At 42.8% G+C, this 20297-nt stretch overlaps 2 protein-coding genes and 1 non-coding gene across 3 annotated transcripts in view; 1 reads left to right on the forward strand and 2 right to left on the reverse strand.

Annotated features, from left to right (window-relative positions):
• The window catches only part of HHIPL2 (HHIP like 2), a 32156-nt gene extending 13491 nt beyond the window's left edge, over window positions 1-18665 (forward strand). Inside the window, exons 6-10 of the mRNA XM_059935981.1 lie at window positions 4038-4183; window positions 7920-8001; window positions 11263-11345; window positions 12055-12426; window positions 18646-18665. Of these exons, the coding sequence (XP_059791964.1) occupies window positions 4038-4183; window positions 7920-8001; window positions 11263-11345; window positions 12055-12426; window positions 18646-18665 (703 nt within the window). The remainder of the gene's footprint in view (window positions 1-4037; window positions 4184-7919; window positions 8002-11262; window positions 11346-12054; window positions 12427-18645) is intronic.
• LOC132347411 (hepatocyte nuclear factor 4-gamma-like) lies at window positions 636-3449 on the reverse strand. Its single transcript, XM_059893860.1, has 3 exons — window positions 3436-3449; window positions 1991-2072; window positions 636-1514 (listed from the first exon to the last, which is right to left on the reverse strand). Exons 1-3 carry the CDS (start codon window positions 3447-3449, stop codon window positions 792-794), a joined length of 819 nt encoding a protein of 272 aa, XP_059749843.1. The 3' UTR covers window positions 636-791.
• Window positions 18666-19509: 844 nt separating the features above from the next.
• Window positions 19510-19582, reverse strand: TRNAT-UGU (transfer RNA threonine (anticodon UGU)). Its single transcript has one exon. It is a non-coding gene; the product is annotated as a tRNA-Thr (tRNA).
• Between the last annotated feature and the right edge of the window lie 715 nt (window positions 19583-20297).

A 20297-nucleotide genomic window follows, 5' to 3' on the forward strand; every position in this document is an offset into this window, starting at 1 on the left:
ATTATCTGGATGGGTCCTAAATGTAATCACAAGCATCTTTAGAAGAAGGAGGTAGAGGGAAATTTGAAGACAGAAGAGGTAGAAAGCAATGTGACAATGAAAACAATGAGAGAAAAGGCAATGTGACATGGGACCATGAACCAAGAAATAAGGACAGCATCCAGAAGCTGGAGAAGGCAGGGAAACAGATTCTCCTCTAGAGCCTCTGGTGGGAGCACAGTCCTGCCAACACCTTGATTTTGGCCCAGAGAAACCCATTTCAGAATTTTGGCCTCCAAGACTGTAAGAGAATAAATGTGTGTCGTTTTAAGCCACCAGGTTGTGGTAATGTGTTACAGTGGCAGTAAAAATGAAAACAGTTACCATTCCTAATACTCTTCATTCCTTTGTGGAGATTCATATTTCTTTCTGAGATCATTTTTATTCTGCCTGAATAGCTTCCTTTAACATTTTTGGAAAAATGGGTCTAGTGGTCATGAATTCTTTCCACTTTTGCAGTCTTTATTTTCCCTTCATTTTTTTTTTTTTTTTTTTTTTTTTGGTTCAGGCACAGTACAAGTTTATACTATATAAACATATTGAAACTCAGATATACATTGGTTGCATCTAAAGGTTTTAAACAATAGCAACAACAAACAAAATGAGTATATAAACAAGAAAACAGGATACCATCTTATAACAGCACCATGAAGAAGCCTTGGCTAAGAGTTTGCCAAAAGTGCTATCCTGAGATATTTCAAGACCAACAACTTTTCACATTTATGCAGTGCCGTTCAGAAGTAAACATATTCTCACAATTGCTTCTGTTTGGAGAGAGGCTGGTGTGAAATGACTGAAGCTTGATTTGCAACTATTTTGTACGGTTCTTGTCCAGAGCCTTGAGGTGGGGAAGGAAGTGGGGTTTCTGGAGTTGAGATCTGATCTGTATGAACCAGTGTTGACATTGGATCCAAAAGTATAGTTTGTCCAGTTAATGGATCTTGAGATAAATGTGGGTGCATTGGATGATGGAGATGGTTAGCCTCACTGGAAGCACCACCCAGTAGCATCTCCTGAAGTAAGTTGTCGATTTTAACCATCCCAAAAAGTTTAACGAATTGTATTTGCTCAATCATTTGCCAAGTGACGCTCTGCAGCATGGGCAGGAGCAAGAGCAGCTCCCCAAACCTGCCCCGGGAGTCGTACTGCCGGTCGTTGATGTAGTCCTCCAAACTCAGCTGCACTTGGAACCGCATGTTCTTAATCTTTACTGGATCACTTAGCCCTTTTGCGTCTGGATCAAAAAATACAATTGCCTTCAAACAAGCATATTCATTGTCATCGATCTGAATTTCTTGAAATGGTCGGACCAGCTCGTCTAAAACCCGGTTGGCCACACGGCTAATCTCAACTTCACAGCTGTTGTGGTGAATAATGTAATTGTTTCCCAAAAGCAAAATATCTTTATACACCATGGATCTCTTTGTAGCTCCAAGCAGTAAATGTTCCCCTGCGTGAGCTCTCAACAGTGCCACCTTCTTTTTTCATTCCTGCTCTAAAGCACTTTCTTAATCGACAGTATCTACATTGATTCCTTTTGTCTTTGTCAACAACACATTGCCGACTGAACCAGTTTGCACGTTTAGGCCAGTCACTACTCAGCTTCTCTCAAATACGGTTTTCTCATCTGCGCGGAGCCGCTCCCGGAGCTCCTGCGTCACAGTCAGCGGCTCGGCAGCCGCCGCATCTCCCGGCGGCAGGTTCCCCCCACCCGGCCCCTTCCCTTCATTTTTTGAAAGATATTTTTGCTAGGTATAGAAGTGTATGTTGACATATTCTTTCTTTAATTCTTTAAAAATGTCCACTATCTTCTACTTTGCATCATTTCCAATGAGAAATCTGCTGTCATCCTTATATATGTTCCTCCATATTTATGTGTCACTTTTTTCCTCTGGCTGCTTTTAAGATTTTCTCTTTACCACTGGTTTTCTGAAATTGCATTAAGACATACCTTGGTGTAGTTATCTTCATATTTCTTGTGCTTGGATTTGGTTGCACTTATTGGATCTGTGAATTTATAGCTTTCATCAAATCTGGAAAATTTTATTTTTATTTTTCAAATTTTACTTCTGTTTCCTCACTCCCTTTCTCTCCTCTCATTTGGATACATTTATACTGGGGCATTTAAAGTTTTCCTACAGCTCACTGATGATCTATTCGTGTTTAAATTTTTTGGCTAAATTCATTTTTGGATAGTTTCTATTTCTATGTCTTCAGTTCATGAATCTTTTCTTCTGTAATATCTAGTTTGCCATTCATCCCATCCAGTGTGGGTTTTTAAAAAAAATCTCAGATGTATTTTTTGTCTCTAGAAACTTGACTTTTAAAAAATATATCCTAGGTCTCTATTTAATGTTTTGAACATACAGAATATAGTAATAATCACCTTTTTAATGTTCTTGTCTGCTGATTTTAACACCTGTGTCAATTCTGTGTCAGGTTTTGTTGATTTTTCTCTCTATTATGGGTCATATTTTCCTCATTCTTTACCTGCTTAGCGATTTTTGATTGGATGCCAGACATTGTTTACTTAACTTGTCGGTGCTGAATATTTTTGTATTCCTATAAATATTCTTGAGCTTTATTCTGGGACACATTTCAGTTACTTGGAAATAGTTTGATCCTTTCAAATCTTGCTGTTAATATTTGTTAGGCAGGACCAACATAGAGCTTATTCTAGAACTATCTATTCTTCAGTATTGAGGCAAGACTTTCCCAAGAACTCTACCCAATGCCCTGTGAATTACATTCCCAATATTTCTGACCCTGAGTAAGTGCCAGGTACTTTTAGTTCTAATTATTTTCCTTGATTTAGCTATCTTCCTCACATGTGTCTGCTGTTAAGTATACTGATAGATTCTTGAGGATGACCCTTTGCAGATCTCTGGAGTCCATTCTCTGTGCAGCTCTCTTCTCTCCAATACCTGTCCTACAGACTCTTCCTGCATTGGTCTTCCTGGACTCTCATCTCTGTCTTTTCAACTCAAGGCCTGTGCTAGGCTCTGCCTATGTTTTTCTTCCTTATGCTAGAAACTCTTTCAAGGTAGTAAGCTGGGACAAGTGTAGGGTTCACTTTGTTTATTTCTCTCTTAGGGAACACAGTCCTCCATTGTCTGATCTCTAGTATCTTTTAAACCATTGTTATTCTATTTTGTCTAGGTTTTTGACTATTTAAGGTGGAATGGTAATTCTAGTCCCTGTTACCCCATGTTAGTTACAAAGGATGTTAATATTTTCATGCTGCAATCCTTCATTACAGAGATAAGGTAGAGTTAGTAATTGGGTCAGTTCCTTTGTCATCACTTGTTAGATCTTTGGGATTTAATTGTTCTTTATGTTTTTCCCATAACCCGCATCTACAATGATTCTTAATTAAAGCATATGCATTAGAATTACCTGTGGTTGGGCATCTCTGTTTCTATAAAACTCTTCAGGTGACACCCCTGGTTACCCAACTTCCTTTCTTTTTTCTTCTAAAAACCTGCTTTTAGTTCAGATAGATGACAGAGGAATAGGAGACATCTATCTGCTACTATACAGACATAATAATAATAATAGCTACTGGTTTTGAGCCCTCACTATAGTCCAGACACTTAGTGAGATATTTATATATATTATCTTATTTAACATTCACAATGCTTGCCTATGGTAAATTCTCTTACCATCCCCCATTTTATAGATTGATAGATTTTATAGAGGCTTAGAGGTGTAGAGCAACTAGCCAGTTAATAAAAATTAGATTAGTCTTTTGTAGTGGTGCAACCTTCACAGGGCACCAAGCTCCTCTTATAATAGCAAGTTAACTTCCCCATCTAGGGCAAGTGGGTGACTGAAATATCTCTGCAGCAGCTTTCTTGATTCCTGAGGGAGGCTAGTTATTGATCTCCTGTGGGAAACTCAGTCCTAGTAGTCAAGGATTCCCTGATTCTAGGAGGAAAAAATATCCTGCATGGTGGAAATATGGATTCCTAAAATATAAGGTTTTGCTTTTCATCTAGTCGACTTATGGCTTTGCAGGAAGATAGAAAAACCAAGAAATGGAAGAAAAAGGACATTTGCCTGGGCAGCACTGAGTCCTGTGCCTTCCCAGGGTTGATCAGCACATACAGCAAGTTTATCATCTCCTTCGCTGAAGATGAAGCAGGTAACAAACGTACAAGGTTATTCTATTTCTGCTTACTGGAACTTAGATAATCACAGGCATTGTGAACTGAACATTTACTATCATAATAATCATTATTATTACTATTGTTATTATTACTCTTATTATTGTTATTGAAAAAGCAACTACCACTTTTTTCTATTTTCACTGTCATTTAGTCACCTTTTATAATGCACTGGATACTGTTCTAAGCACTTTACATTTTAAAATCTTATTTAGTAATCACAACACCCCCATGATGTAATTATTATGTTTATTTCACCAATGAGGAAACAGATTGACTATGTCGACTTACCCCTTCTTTGCTGAACTGCACAGCTCACTGTGCAGGGCAGACCAAGGTCTACACTGTAGTCTCTTCAATCCTTTGACTATGAAGGAGGTGCATGTGCTCCTTCCTTCCTGATTTTATTCTAATCTGCAATTATACAAATGTGAACAGGGCCAACAGTGGGGCAGACAGTGGGTGTTTATCCTGCTGGTGTTGCCTGAGAGAAAGTACCTCTGATGATCCCCCGGCTGGGCTGGGCTCTTCCTGACCCTGCCAACAGTTTGTTAGGCAATTTCTGTGAATGAACGACGGAGAATTTCTTTCTTGAGAGATCTGAGAAAAGGGTAGACAGCTAGGTAGGAGGCTACTCCCTAGAGAGATTAGGCATATGTTAAGGGCATCAGCAAAGCAAGGAACGCGTGCACATAAGAGCGGGGGGGGGGGGGGGGGGGGGGGGGGGGAGGGAGGGAGAGAGAGAGAGGGACTCAGCTTTAATAAATATCCTCAAATTTTGAAATCAGAAGATGAGGTTTTAATTTCAGCTTTACATAAGTTATGTGTCAATTTGAAAGTTAAATTTTTTATTTTGTTTATGTAAGTGGCAACAAGGCCTGTGATCCTTCCGGTATTTGGCACTGCACCTAGCCATGCTTGGAGGCAAGGAAGAGAATAAAATGATCTCTTAGGGGTCCCTTCCAGACACAGGACTCTCTACAAGTGTAAACCAAAGCCGTGATGGTTTTCTCAGTGTTTGGTTACTTTCCACTCTGAACCATGGCTGGCTGTACAAGAGCTTCACTTGAGTTGGACGTAAAGAAAACCGGTCAGCAGCTGCACCGTTTCCTCTCAGCTAGCTTATGAATAGATAGTTCAGGATGAATATTTTATAGGAGAGGATATTTTGGAAAATTTAAGCATTCTTAATAGAGAAAAGTCTTTGTGAGTTCCACATTGGAAGTCCAAACATACAAAAAAGCAGAGAAACCACAGGCTGGCCGGTGATGCTTACTGGAAAGTAGATGATGTGAAAGCCACAGGCCGTGGTGGGGCCTCTCTCCTGCTGGTGCCCCAAGGAGGCTGGACCCCCCAGAGGCTGGAGACCCTAGGAGGCAGCCTGCCTGGGGCCCCTGGGCTGCCACATTCTGTGGCTTGCTCCTTTTCAGGATGCCACAGAAAACCCAGGTTTTGGAGGTTTGGTTTGTTGAGCCGGTAGACTTCTTGCAGGAGAAAACAAGGCAGTTTTTGAATACCACTCAAGTACATTTGGCAGACAAAACGAAGTGTCCTTGGCCGAATTCGATGGAGTGGACTTGCCAAAGTGTTCCCAAGCCAGACTTTGCCCAAGGGCAGCCCTAAAGCCAGGGAGGCTCTCCCCAAGGCAAGTTATTTTCTTCCAGAGTTGCTTGCTTTTGTGTTTTTGCAAAGAGTGATTCAGATTTTCTGCATGTGTTATAGTCTTTCCCATTATTGACCTATTTAGAAGTCAGTATTATTTCATTATTTTACTATCAGTCACCAGCTTGAGAAAAGCCACATTTTAGTTGCGCCAGAGCTCTGTCTTCACTGTTGCTACAGTTTATTTCCTGAGTTCTTCTAGCCAACAGCTGGCACAAATAAGCGAGTGAGTAAATAAATGAGTGAGTGGCGGGCGTGGGGCTACCTGCGGCTGAGTTCTGATGGGTTGGATTTCTGAATATCAGTCACTGGAGCACATCCTCAAGAGGACTGGCTGAGGTCATAAAGCTTGTAGTAAATTCACATTGCATGCATTTTGCTTTACATGGCCTGTTATAGTTTTTTGGTGTGTTTTTTTTGCCCTAAAATACATTTTAAAAAAATGTCAGACCCTACAGATGAAATTCACTTCTAGCATTGTCTTCCCCTAAAAATGCAGTGGGAAATCTATGGCATGTTTGGAACATATAATTTACACCAACTGTAGTCATGCGTAGGGAATATGCAGCAATGCAGGGTTTCCAATTCTCCTTTTAGACCAGAAATTGTTTGCATGGTTGGGAGGGACCCCTGCCCGAGGGTGACCTGTGCACATGCAGACAGCTGGTAGACACCTCATTTATCTAATGTCAGTATCACCTTGGATGGTACCTGGGGTTTCTAATCAGAGGGGCAAACTGGCTCTAGGGAAGGGTTTGTCCTAAGTCCTCAGACCCCCTTACAAGGGGAGGATTATAAATACAGTTTGTCAATACACAAAACCAAAGTCTATTAGGCAGTTGTTACCTTGTGTGCGTTACCTCTGCAAAGAACATCAGTCTCACAGTCGGCCGGAGACAAACATTAGTCACTGCTCTCCACGAATTCAAGGAAGAAGATTGTTTAACTAGCTCAGAGCTGTCTAAAGCTCTAGGCTTTTCCAATTTGCACCTGATTAAGACGTTTCCTTCCATCAGGTTGAGGGAGAGCTTGTGTAAAGCACACAACAGCAAGTGCATTAAACCCAGTGCGATAGCACAAAAGTTGTGTCAGGCTCACAAAACTGTCACGGTGCCAGCCTTTAGGGAACAGAGACATAAGGAAGTAAGAGAAACTGCCGATGACGGAACACTTTCTCATTTAATACCTAATAATCAGGGGAGATAGTCTTATCTCCCTTTTACAAATGAATAAATAACACGAGGGTTATCCAGGTGGAGAGGTTGCCCAAGACGACACAGATGGTAATGGGTGTTATCAGATTTCAAACTCAGATTTATCTAACCAAAGTTGGGCTCATAAACCCTACACTGTCCCTCACAGGGAACCGTGAAACGAGGTGGAATGAGGTACTTACTATGAGAAGGGAGCGGTGTTTTCTGGAGTTCAAATACGAGGAAATGGGAGGAAACAGGGGCCCCTGGTAAAAGAGATGTGGAAGACGGTGGGTGGAGGTGATTTCTGTGGGGTGTGGAGAAGACCAAGGGGGTGCTGAGGAGTGGGGGGTGTCGCAGGAAATAAGGAACCCAAGACTGAAGAAGGTGGAGCTGGAGGACAGAGTGAGATGGGGGAAGGGGGACTAACACAGTAAAGAAGGGGTAATAGAATATAAAGTATCTAATAAGTGGTCCTCAGCCTGTGGCTTGCCTACCTCTGGGCTTCACGGAGACTCCTTATCAGTAGTGAAGAACTGGGGAGGGAGATGGAGGCTCACCGAGGAGAAGTTTCTGAAAGCAAAGAGGTGATAAATGAGATGAGAAGCCCTTTGGTTCAGGGAACAGGAGCAGAAACGTGCCTCTGCTGGGGGACACCCCAAGCCGGTCTCGGGGGCTGAGATGGACTTTCTCCTTGGGGAGCTCACTGACAGCCTCACTGTCAGTCAGGATTTCAGGGACCCCTTCCTGGGGCTCACGCATTTCAGGGCCACAACCCCTGGTGATGATTTTCTGTGTGTTCAGCTGTCTTGGCCCGGCCTTGTGTCCTGTCCTTGATGGCCTGTTCCTATTTTATCAGGGGAGCTCTACTTCCTGGCCACCTCTTACCCGAGCGCCTACACACCGCATGGATCCATTTACAAATTTGTTGACCCATCGAGGTGAGACTTGGGTTACCTTTTCTTCTCAGGCGATTGGAATTGGTCTTTATCTCCACGGCAGGTCAGAAAAACAGTCCTCACTCCCCAAGAATTACCAGATATGATCAACGAAGCGTATCTTTCTTTTAGATGCAAAGCAGATTGGTCTGGGACTTCCCTGGTGGCGCAGTGGTTAAGACTCTGAGCTCCCAGTGCAGGGGGGCCGAGTCCAATCCCTGGTCAGGAACTAGATGCCACATGCACGCTGCAACTAAGGAGCCAGTGAGCTGCAACTAAGGAACCCACGTGCCACAACTAAGACCCGGTGTAACCAAATAAATAAAACAAAAAAAAGCAGATTGGGCAGACAAATGTGTAGGACAATGCATCTGTAGGAATTATGGAATATTTGGGAAACGGTCTCTTTGTGGTTGGATATGAGGATTTTGAGCCTTTCTAGGATGACTAGTCTAGACCTGTGGCTCCTGTCTTTTTTTTTTTTTTTTTTTTTTAATATGCTTCTGGAAACTTCTGTCTGGGATCATCTGACAGTGGGTGTACACCTCTGCCCACCGAGTAGATATTGCTGCCCTATCCCGTGGGTTGTTCTTTGGCACATACAGTTGGTCCTCCGTATCCGTGGGTTCCATGTCTGTGGATTCAACCAACTGTGGATCAAAAATATTTTTAAAAATTCTGGAAAATTACAAAAAGCAAAACTTGAACTTGCCACGCCCTGGCAACTATTTATGTAATATTTACAACTAATTACATAGCAGTTATATTTATTTACAATTATTTACATAGCATTTACATTGTGTTAGGTATCATAAGTAATCTAGAGATGATTTAAAGTATATGGAGAATGCGTAGGTTATATGCTAAACACCATACCATATTACATAAGGGACTTGAGCATCAGCGGGTTTTGGTATCTGCGAGATCCTGGGACCAATCCCCAGGAGCTGTATCTTAAACTGTCAGGTTTCTCAGTGTCTCCACCTGATCCTTTCTGGAATTCAGTGACAGTATTTATTCACTTGGTAGACTCTATGATGTTTAACTCTGCTTCTCTGCCCACCTCTCTCAGAGACTAACCAACCTTCAACTCATCAGGCAAAAGCCATACTACAGCCTCCCATCTGTGAAGCTGTTGAAGGTGTGTCCGTATCTGTCCCTGGGAGAGAGATGCAGTGTATACATCCTGAGAGCTCTGGGCAGTGTGCGGGATTTATCTCAGGATTCTTACCCAAAGCCAGAAAGTCTCCCCGTGAGTCAGCTTGAAGGTAGACCTGCAGAGGAAGACTTCCCTGTGAGGTTTATGTTACCATATCCGGGGTGGTGTTCAGAGGACCTTTGCTGCTGGTGAGGGCTCAGAAGCCCAGCCCAGCACAGCTCCCCTTGGCAACCGGGCTCGGGTTTGGTGTTCTCAGAAGTTCCCAGAAGAGACTCAGTCCCTGAGGCTGTGCCCGGGGGCTTTCCTGGTGGAGTGCAGGGTTGTCAGGGGTGAATTAGGGACAGGCTGTCTCCACTGCTGGGTCCACTCCATGCAGATCTCCTGTGCTTGAGGGATGCAGCAAACCCAGGGTCTTTAAAGTGTTTCCAGTGGCTGACGGTGCCCGGGTGGGGAGTTTTCTGCTCTTTCTATCAACAGGTTTCCTATGTGAATCCCTTTTTCTTTCCTTTGACAGTTTCCTGATTTGGTTGGGGGATAATTTAGCTTACCTCTAGTGGCATGAGAGGTCAATCATAAAGCAACTGTAGAGGCTGCTTCACAATGAAGACACCCTTTCTCATGCACCTTTCTCTCAGTTGACATTTATGGAGTCATTTCCGTGTCCCAGGCACCGTGCTGGGTGCTGTGTGTGTAGGCTGACATTTGATGCTGACAGAATCCCAGTGAGACAGGGTAACACCCTCAGTCTACAGATTAGGTAACTGAGCCTAGCTGCCTTCAATCCCTTGCCCGAGGTAGAGCTGGTGAGAGGTGACAGAGGATAGGAATGCATTCCTCTTTCTGGCTCAGTCATTTCAGCACTACCTGTTCACTTCAGTTATAATGACGACTTGAATTGTACAAACTTCTGTAGCAGTGGATCCAGATTCTGCTCTGCTTACTTCTTCAGCCCGTCTTTGCACTAAATGCACCCTTCCCAGCATTCTAAGGAGCAGTTGGGTTATTTATGTATGATTTCCCTCTTCCATCTTTTCCTTCTGCCCTTCCCTTAGAATCATAGACCCTGGATGCTGGGTTTGAATCTTGGCTTTACCACCAACTAGCTGGGAGTGTTCCTAGTCTGCAAAGTCCCTTTTATTTCAGAAGATGCACCCAGGGGACAGCAGTTTAAGAATCAGAATACTAGGAGGCAGAGAGGCTGCCATTACTTAAGGGGCCGTGCCATGAGTATCTGAAGAGATTTTCTTTAAAGGGAATCACTTTTGTACATGCTGAGCACTGCTCCAAGTGTTTTTTAAAATCTCATTTAAAAAATAATTTAAAAAATTATATATCGGGGCTTCCCTGGTGGCGCAGTGGTTGAGAATCTGCCTGCCAATGCAGGGGACACGGGTTCGAGCCCTGGTCTGGGAGGATCCCACATGCCGCGGAGCAACTAGGCCCGTGAGCCACAACTACTGAGCCTGCGCGTCTGGAGCCTGTGCTCCGCAACAAGAGAGGCCGCGATAGTGAGAGGCCCGCGCACCGCAATGAAGAGTAGCCCCCGCTTGCCGCAACTAGAGAAAGCCCTCGCACAGAAACGAAGACCCAACACAGCCAAAAATAAATAAATAAATAAATAAATTTAAAAAATAAATAATTAAAAATAAAAAATAAAAAAAAAAGAAACTGCCAAAGTGTTTTAAAAAAAAATTATATATCAATCACTTATGGTGTGCCAAGCATGCAGTTCTTATTTAATCCTCCCCATCTCCCTGTGAGGATGGGTGATATTACTTTTCTATTTTATAGAAGCGAAAATCGAAACTTAGCAAGGCTTACTTGCCCATGGTCCCCAGGATTTGTACCCTATTCTCTCTGTTGCCAAGCCCATGCTCCAACCCCCTCACTACACTGTCCCCGAAGCGCCTGCAGTGTCCCTCTGTTGTCCATGTCCTTTCTCCTCTCTGTCTGGGCTCATTGCAGATTTCCTGTTACATCTGTCCCATCCCTATGGATAAGGGAGGGCTGAACCCAGTTCTTGCACATGTATGCCTTCTGGTGACCGGGATTTCGTGGTTCCATCTTCAGAGTCTTGTATCCTCACTTTTTCTCTCTGTTTTTAGGCGAGCACCTCCAGGCAAGTGCAAGTACAAGCCGGTGCCGGTGAAAACCAAGAGTAAGCCGGTCCAGTTCAGACCACTTGCTAGTGAGTCCATCTCTGTCTTTAGGCTCAGGCCTTGGCATCGAGGTGCCGGCACAGTGCCCTCTGCAAACAGCTGCAATCCCGGGGTGGCAGGTCTTATTTTCTCACCTAAGGCTTATCCTCTGGCTGAGGGCTATGACCTGTGGCTCAGTCATTATGTCTCCTCTGTGTACCAGGGTGAGAGGGGGCAGCACCTGCTTCTGCTGTGACCTGCTGCCATTCATTCATTCGTTCGTTCAAGTATTCATTCATTCATTTAGTACTTAACTTTGTGGCAGTCCCTGTGCCAGTCCCTGGGGATACAGCAGTGAACTTGACCTGTAGGAGTTTAGAATCAAAAGAGAGGAGGGCATGTAGCGCAGGCAAATGAAGAAGTAAATATGTCATTGATATTATCCTTCTGGCAAGAAGGATGTCCAGGGGACTGAGAGGGCCCTCAGAGTGAGAACCTCTTCCTCCCGGTAGGGTAGTCAGGAAAGACTTACAGGGGAGGGACACTATCTTAAGGGAACTATTCTAGAGCCATGCATCTCTGGAGTGGTCCCATTACAAAAGTAATCTATTTAGATCAAGGCCAGGGAATTAAACATATTAATTTCAAAAGAATTTATATTCAAGAACCCTCAAGTGGGCATAGGATTCCTGGGCGGCACTTCCCTTCGAGCTACTTTCCAGAACTAATATTTCTCCTAAATAAACGCTTGTTTCCCAGAAACGGTGCTGGACTTGCTAAAGGAGCAGTCCGAGGAAGCTGCTAGAAAACTGTCCAATGCAACTTTAGCCTCCAGTCCAGACCGGGCCTCGTCTCAGAAAGGCTCCTCCAAGAAGCCGGCTTCTGCCACAAGCAGCAGGAAGACTTTTCCAAGGTCTGGTGTAAAGCAGAGAGCCAGAGCGTGGTCCCCAGGCCCCCAGGGGAAGAGGAAGAAGAGCCCGAGACGCCCCCGAGGCAGAGGCAGCCAGTCGGCACAGTGGAGGCGAGCTGGCAAGAGTGTCCCTCTTCGGTCTCGGCGGCTGGTCAGGGGACGAGGGCCCAGAGAACCACCTTGCCACGCGGAAGCTGCTACTGCTGAAGGTGACCTTAGACGTATGGGAAGCCGGGGGTGGAGGTGGGAACCGGCGGAGAGAGCTTGATTTAGGCGGCACGGTTGTCCTGTCCACGGGAATTTTTCCATCTAAACGGATGCTCCTTGTCAGCTTCTGCGGGGAGACCAAACCCCATGTTGCCTGGGCACCTGGCTACTCATGTGCACTGGTCTGTAAACCTGCTTGGAATTCCACTATGCATTTATGTTTTGCTTTGTAAATGCCTGTGACCTAAGGTAGTAAATCAGCACTTGCTCAAATGGACAAGCTCCTTTGAGCTCCTTTATGTTTGTCTGGCATTAAGAAATGTGACGTGCCTCACCAGTTTGCCTAAGAACGATGTCACTCCCATACCTCATCCCAGCTCAAAGAGGAGGACTGTAGAAACAGGTTTCCAAGGAGAGCCCCTCTAAAATGGTCATCTCCTTTGCCCCCTGTAAAGATCAGGGTCTGAATAAGGTCAGGTCCTGTTCTGTACCTCCAGTGCCTATTATTTTGCCCTGGCAAATAGCATAATAAACGTGACTACGTTTTGCATACCTGTTGTGTGCTAAGTTTATATATTATCTGAAACCTCAAAACCTTGCTTCTTATGTGTTGCCATATAACTTACGTTGAAGGTGAGGAAAGTGAGGCTTGGTGAGGTTAAGCCATGTGCCCTCGACCACAGCAGCCAGGGAGCAGGGAATTGTTCAGCTGGACTTGAGCCAATGCCCCTGTCAACCTCCGGTGAACTTGCCTCCCTGGAGGGGTCTCAATGAGGGTTGGTGGCTTTTAACCAGGTATTTGAGGAATGAAAGAGCTAAGAGAGGAAATGATCCCTGTCTTCAAGAAGTTCTCCAAATTGTGCAAAGCATCCAGCATGGTATAGGCAATTTGACTCAAGCAGAGCAAAAACAAAAGTGCTCAGGTTGTTAAGGACTTTTAGAGGTCACGTGATCCTTGCTTTAGATGAGGTTAGACATATCCTGGACAGGTTATTTTAGACTTCCAAAGAAGTAGATTCCATTTTTTTCTTTAGCAAGCTCCATTTGTAGGGTAACCTAACCTAATCTAAATACACCAAGCCTCTCTGATTCTCTTCCTCTTGTTTTGTCTTTATTAAAGATGCAAAACACTGGTCATCATTTTCTGAAGATCATTTTTAGATCATCTCTTAGCTACCTTCCGTTGCCCTGTCTCATGCTTTTGCTTTTCTTTACTTTTGCCTACCTTTGTAGCTCTTATGAACACTCTAGTTGACTGAAAAAAATCGCACAATCTAAAAGTTGAGAATTATACTTATTTGGCAGACTTACTGAGGACTATAGCACAGGATAGCAGCCTCTCAGGTAGCTCTGAGGGACTGTTCCAAAGAGCTAAGGGAGGAGCCAGGATATATGGGAGTTTTTGCTGAAAACAAACAAACAAACAACATGTGGTTGAACATCAAAAGATTAATGCTAATCACAAAAAAGAGACATTTCAAGTTAAAGATCTTAGTGCTTTTCTATGTATGGGAAGATGCAAGAGTTTGGGCTCATTGAAATTATTCCTTAGGTATGCATCTTAACTCTCTAGAGCCAGTCTCTTGTTTTTCTCCATCCTGAATTCCCCTCAGGGTGCACTGTCAGGGGAGGCTGCAGTGGCTGATGGTTTGATAGCCACAACATCCTTTGTTTACTGAAATGGCAGGCGACATTCTTTGTACACACTCTCCAGGATAGAAATGAACTTCAGGGTCTGACTAACCCTGATATTTTACACTTTTAGCTTCTCAGATGAAGATATCAACATAAAGATGGGAGGGCTTACACCCTGCATCATTTTGTTGAAAGATGGCTGAAAATCCTGGTGCAGTTCAGGGAGACTGGATCTAACCTCTGGAAAGAATATATGAGCTCACTCTGTCCCATTTTTTTCCTGTACAATCTTTCTTCAAAGAAGTGTGGCAAAAATAGGGTCTGGCCCTATTTGATGAATATAAATGCAAAAATCCTCAACAAAATATTAGCAAACTGAATCCAGCAATACATAAGAAGGATCGTACAACATGATCAAGTTGGATTCATTCCAGAGTTGTAAGGATGGTTCAACATATGGAAATCAATCAATGTGATATACCACATTAACAAAAGAAAAGACAAAAACCATATGATTTTCTCAATAGGTACAGAAAAAGCATTTGATAAAATTCAACATCCATTCATGATAAAGACTCTCACCAAAGTGGGTATAGAGGGAACATATCTCAACAAAAGCCATGTATGAGAAACCCACAGCCAACATGATACTCAATGGTGAAAAGCTGAAAGCCTTCCTGCTAAATTCAGGAACATGACAAGGATGCCCACTCTCACCACTTCTATTTAACATAGTATTGGAAGTTCTGGCCACAGCAATCAGACAAGAAAAAAAAAAAAGGTATCCAAATTGGAAGGGAAGAGGTAAAACTGTCATTATTTGCAGATGACATGGTCCTCTATATAGAGAACCCTAAAGACTCCACACAAAAACTATTAGAACTAACAAATGAATTCAGCAAGGTAGCAGGATACAAGATTAATACACAGAAATCTGTTGTATTTTACACTAACAATGAAATATCAGAAAGAGAAAGTAAAAAAAAAAAACAAACTGTTTAAAATTGGGTTAAAAACAAACAAACCTAGGAATAAACTCAACCAAGGAGGTGAAAGACCTATATGTTGAAAACTTTAAAACTTTGATAAAGAAAATTAAAGATGATTCAAGAAATGGAAAGATATCCCATGCTCTTGAGTTGGAAGAATTAATATTGTTAAAATGGCTATACTACCCAAAGCAATCTACAGATTTAATGTGATCACTATTGAAATAACCATGACATTTTTCTCAGAACTAGAACAAATAATTGTAAAATTTATATGGAACCACAAAAGGCCCAGAATTACCAAAGCAATCCTGAGGAAAAAGAACAAAGCTGGAGGTATAACCCTCCCACACATCAGACAATACTACAAAGCTATAGTAATTAAAACAGTGTGGTATTGGCACAAATCAGACATATAGATTGATGGAATGGAATAGAAAGCCCAGAAATAAATTTACTTACCTATGGTCAATTAATCTATGACAAAGGAGGCAAGAATACACAATGGAGAAAAGACAGTCTCTTCAGCAAGTGTTGGGAAAGCTGGACAGCTATATGTAAATCAATGAAATTAGAACACACCCTCACATCATATACAAAAATAAACTTGAAATAGTTCAAAGACCTAAATATAAGACATGACACCATAAAACTGCTAGAAGAGAACATAGGCAAAACATTCTCTGACATAAGTCGTGGCAATATTTTCTTAGCTCAGTTTCCCAAGGCAAAAGCATTAAAAGCAAAAATTAAAAAATGGGACCTAATCAAACTTAAAAGCTTTTGCACAGCAAAGGAAACCATCAACAAAACTATAAGACAACCTATGAAATGGGAGAAAATATTTGCAAATGATGTGACTGACAAGGGGTTAATATCCAGAATATACGAACAGTTCACACAACTCAATATCAAAAAAACTAACAATCCAATCAAAAAATGGGAAGAAGACCTAAACAGACATTTCTCCAAAGAAGACATACAGATGGCCAACAGGCATATGAAAAGATGCTCAACATCACTAATTATTAGAGAAATGCAAATCAAAACTACAATGAGGTATCACCTCACATTGGTCATTAAAAAGTCTACAATAATAAATGTTGGAAAGGATGTGGAGAAAAGGGAACCTTCCTACACTGTTGGTGGGAATGTAAATTGCTGCAACCGCTATGGATAACAGTGTGGAGGTTTCTTAGAAAACTAAAAACAGAGTAACGATATGATCCAGCAATCCCATTCCTGAGCATATACCCAGAAAAGATGAAAACTCTAATTTGGAAAGACACATGCACCCCAATATTCATAGCAGCACTATTTACAATAACCAAGACATGGAAACAACCCAAGTGCCCATCAACAGACAATTGGTTTAAGAAGATGTGATATATATATATATATATATATATATATGTATGTATGTATGTATGTGTGTATATACACACACATACACACAATGGACTATTAGTCATAAAAAAGAATGAAATATTGCCATTTGCAGCAACATGAATAGACCTTGAGAATATTATACTAAGTGAAGTTAGGCAGAGAAAGACAAATATTATATGATATCACTTATACATGGAATCTAAAAAAATAATACAAATGAATCTATGCACAAAACAGAAACAGATCGCAGACATAGAAAACAAACTTATGGTCACCAAAGGGAAAAGAAGGTGGGGAGGGATAAATTAGAGTATGGGATTAACAAATACAAACTTCTATACATAAAATAGATAAGCAACAAGGATTTATGTATAACACAGAGGACTATATTCCATATCCTGTAATAACCTATAATGGAAAACAATCTGAAAAAAATGTATATATATAACTGAATCACTTTGCTGTACACCTGAAACTAACACAGTATTGTAAGTCAACTGTACTTCAATTAAAAAAAAAAAAAGGCTCTGGCCTGGAAGTGGGGTTTTTTTTGGTCATGTTTCTATTTAATTTAATGAATTTATTTATTTGGCCATGCTGGGCAGCTTGTGGGATCTTATTTCCCCGACCAGGGATTGAACCTGCACCCTCAGCAGTGAAAGAGCAGAGTCCTAAACACTGGAAAGTGTTTTGAGCCCTGGGAGAAAGGTGCTCAGAATTCATGTGTTAAAATAGAGGACCACATCCATCAAATTCAAGGCTTTCTGAACACAGCTTTTCAACAGGAGGATAGCGGGTCTAGAGAAGGGAACTGAACAGGTACCCTGAAACTCCGGGAACCTGGGGGAGAGGCAGGGTATTTCTCTCCGGCAAAGTGGCTTTATTTTTTGGAAGATGGCTGGCAATGCCCGTGAACTTTCATGAAGGGGTAGAACTGTGAGAAAACAACCACTAGGTCACAGCCAACATGTATTCAACTTCCTTAGAGCCTGAGGAGTTGAAAGGTTCAGAAAAATGCACACACGCATGTGCTTGTTCTTTATAGAAACCGGCAGGAGGAGGGGGAAGGGGATGAAAGATGAGGACTGGGAATGGCTGGAGGGAGATGGGACTGGAATGCATCTTTTTCTTACTAACTCTGTTACTTGATGACCATGTAAAGCCAGGGTAAGGAGTCTTGGTATTACGGTATTTGAGGACCTGAAATGGCTTTGCAAAAAGGCATTCAGCGCCAGTGAAGTGATACCCCTTATGTGATAATTATGTATATTTTTCTTGCATGAATGGGGCCTATTTCTTCAAGACACTCTGACCACTTGTCTCCCAGTACTCCTAGCAGCAGATATCCAGACCATAGAAGGGCAAAATAACCAACAAAAGCATGTGTGTTTTTCCAGAGCTAAAATCTTGCAAGCCAAGATAGAAATTCTTACAGTTACATCATTCTCAAAACTAAACCCCTTTAAGAAATATTCTCTTAATGGACTTGAGGACACGGTGGGGCAGGGGGAGGGTAAGCTGGGACGAAGTGAGAGAGTGGCATGGACATATATACACTACCAAATGTAAAATAGATAGTGGGAAGCAGCCGCATAGCACACGGAGATCAGCTCGGTGCTGTGTGACCACCTAGAGGGGTGGGATAGGGAGGGAGGGAGGGAGATGCAAGAGGGAGGAGATATGGGGATATATGTATATGTATAGCTGATTCACTTTGTTATAAAGCAGAAACTAACACACCATTGTAAAGCAATTATACTCCAATAAAGGTGTTAAAAAACAAAAACAAAAACATTCTCTTGTTCTCTGTGGAGTTTTAGATTATGCTGGGGAGATACGTGATTTCATTTCAACCAATGCCGTGCTTACTGCTTGCCAGGCACAGTACTGGCTCTGGGAGACCCAGAGATGAAAGGTTTACCTGGTGTGAGCACAGGTTAAGAATTAACCTTGAACTCAAGATCACAGGACCCTGGCTCCTTGAACCCGCACCATCCAACAGAAATATGAGCTGCAAATGGTAGCCACACATGTAATTAAAATTTTTCTAGTAGCCACATTAAAAAAATAGGTAAATTTAATGTATTTATTTTAATTAATCCAATATATTCCAGTATTATCATCTCAATACGTAATCAATTAAAAATTACTAATGGGACAGTTCACTTTTTTTTTTTTGGACTAAATTTTCTAAATCCAATGTGTATTTTATTCTTTCAGCACATCTCAATCCGGAATAACCACGTTTCAGGCACTCAGTGGCCACATGTGGTTAGTGGCTACTTTACAGGCAATCCTTTATCAAGAAATCCTGGGTGGAGAGAATTTATTTATTCAGAAAAGGCTCTCGTGACTCTATTGTCACGCGACATTCTGGAATTCAGGGAAAAAACGGAGACATGAAACCGGTTGCAAAACTTGGCTTCCCAAACAGCCCGAGACTATTTTTATGAATCGCTCCCCCTTCCTCTCGAAGGGGGCAGGACCTTGGAGCTAGGCTGGGCTCCGAAGCCAGGGCTGCCACGTGTCATCACAGCGCGGGCCTCAGTCCAGGCCACGCTGGCCATTCTCTGAGCCCCGGGAATAGTGTCGGAACGTGCACTCGCCGGCCGGGAACAGGAGAGTGGGAGCCTGGCCACAGCGCCGCCCGCCGGCCGCGCGGCGTAACTGCAAGCTCAGCACCGCCTCCGCGCGCCCCGCCCGCCCCGCGCGCCCCGCGCGCCCCGCCCGAGGTCGAGTTCCCAACGCGGGCCGCCCCTCTGCCTTTTGTAACTCAGTGCTGGGAGTCTGCAGGGCGTTGAAAACGAGCCGGTGGAGCCTCGCGCCTCCCTTTTGCCGGTGCTTGGGCCTCAGGTCCGGGTAGCGCTGGGTCGCAGAGGACCGCTTTTCTTTTCTTTTTCCTGCTCTTTGTTGCATTCCAGGATTTTCTCTTCCGGGTCACTTCTAAAGCACAGTAAGGATGCTCATGATTTGCATTTCAGGAGTAACTTTTAACCCTGCCAGAAGTAACGTTTTTCAGAAATCACTTTGCATTTTGGTGCGTGTTTACACAGAACGATTTTTAAAAAAGCACGAGTGAACACGAGGCCCCAGCGAGGATCGAACTCGCGACCCCTGGTTTACAAGACCAGTGCTCTAACCACTGAGCTATGGAGCCTGCTTGCTACCTGCCCTTCTCTAGTTCAGGGACATTGGAAGCAACATCGCTCTCTGGCAGTCTGAAACTGACCCTGTGCATCCTCTATCAGTGACAATTATAAAGACAACATAGTAAGTAGAAAAAAGCCCAGTCTCAAAATTGTATGTTTATTACAAAATACTAAATCATACCTACGATAAGTTATGCATACAGATAAGTGCTGGAAGGGAAAATGCAAAAATGAAATAATGTTCTGATGATGTTATGAGTGGTACCTTTACGTCTTAAAAAATTCTCCAATCTACTGTTTATATGACAAATTGTATCAAGTTTCGCACTTGTAGGGAAGTTATGGGGGGTGTCTTTGGTTCTTATAAATTAAATAAGTTATTGATTATGGATGAATTAATTGATTCAACACATTTATTGAGTAATTACATACTATTAGACATCAGAGTGAATCAGTAAAGCTCTGTCCCTGCTCTTTTTTTAATGATTGGGATCATGAAACGATGCCTTATTTCCTTTTGCTTAATTAACTCTTTACTGAAGGAATGAAATTATGCCCGTAGCATGATCCATCAGCGCACGAAGGAGAGGATGATGGTCACGCGCTCCCAGTGGCCTGCAGGCTTCTCTCCCTTACCTTCTTCAGGTGTCCGCTCACATTCCGTTTCTCAACAAGACACCCTCCCCCGCCCCCGCCCCTTTAAAGCTGCACTGTCCTCCTTAT

This window comes from Balaenoptera ricei, chromosome 1 (genome assembly GCF_028023285.1).
Source record: "Balaenoptera ricei isolate mBalRic1 chromosome 1, mBalRic1.hap2, whole genome shotgun sequence".
Taxonomy (NCBI): Eukaryota; Metazoa; Chordata; class Mammalia; order Artiodactyla; family Balaenopteridae; genus Balaenoptera; species Balaenoptera ricei.

What these genes read in the sequence shown, in the direction of transcription:
- LOC132347411 (XM_059893860.1), bottom strand. An exon ending in ATGAAGATAACTACACCAAG is followed by an intron (nt 1,515 to 1,990) that starts GTATGTCTTAAT and finishes TGAAAAAAGAAG; the next exon opens with GTGGCACTGTTGAGAGCTCA.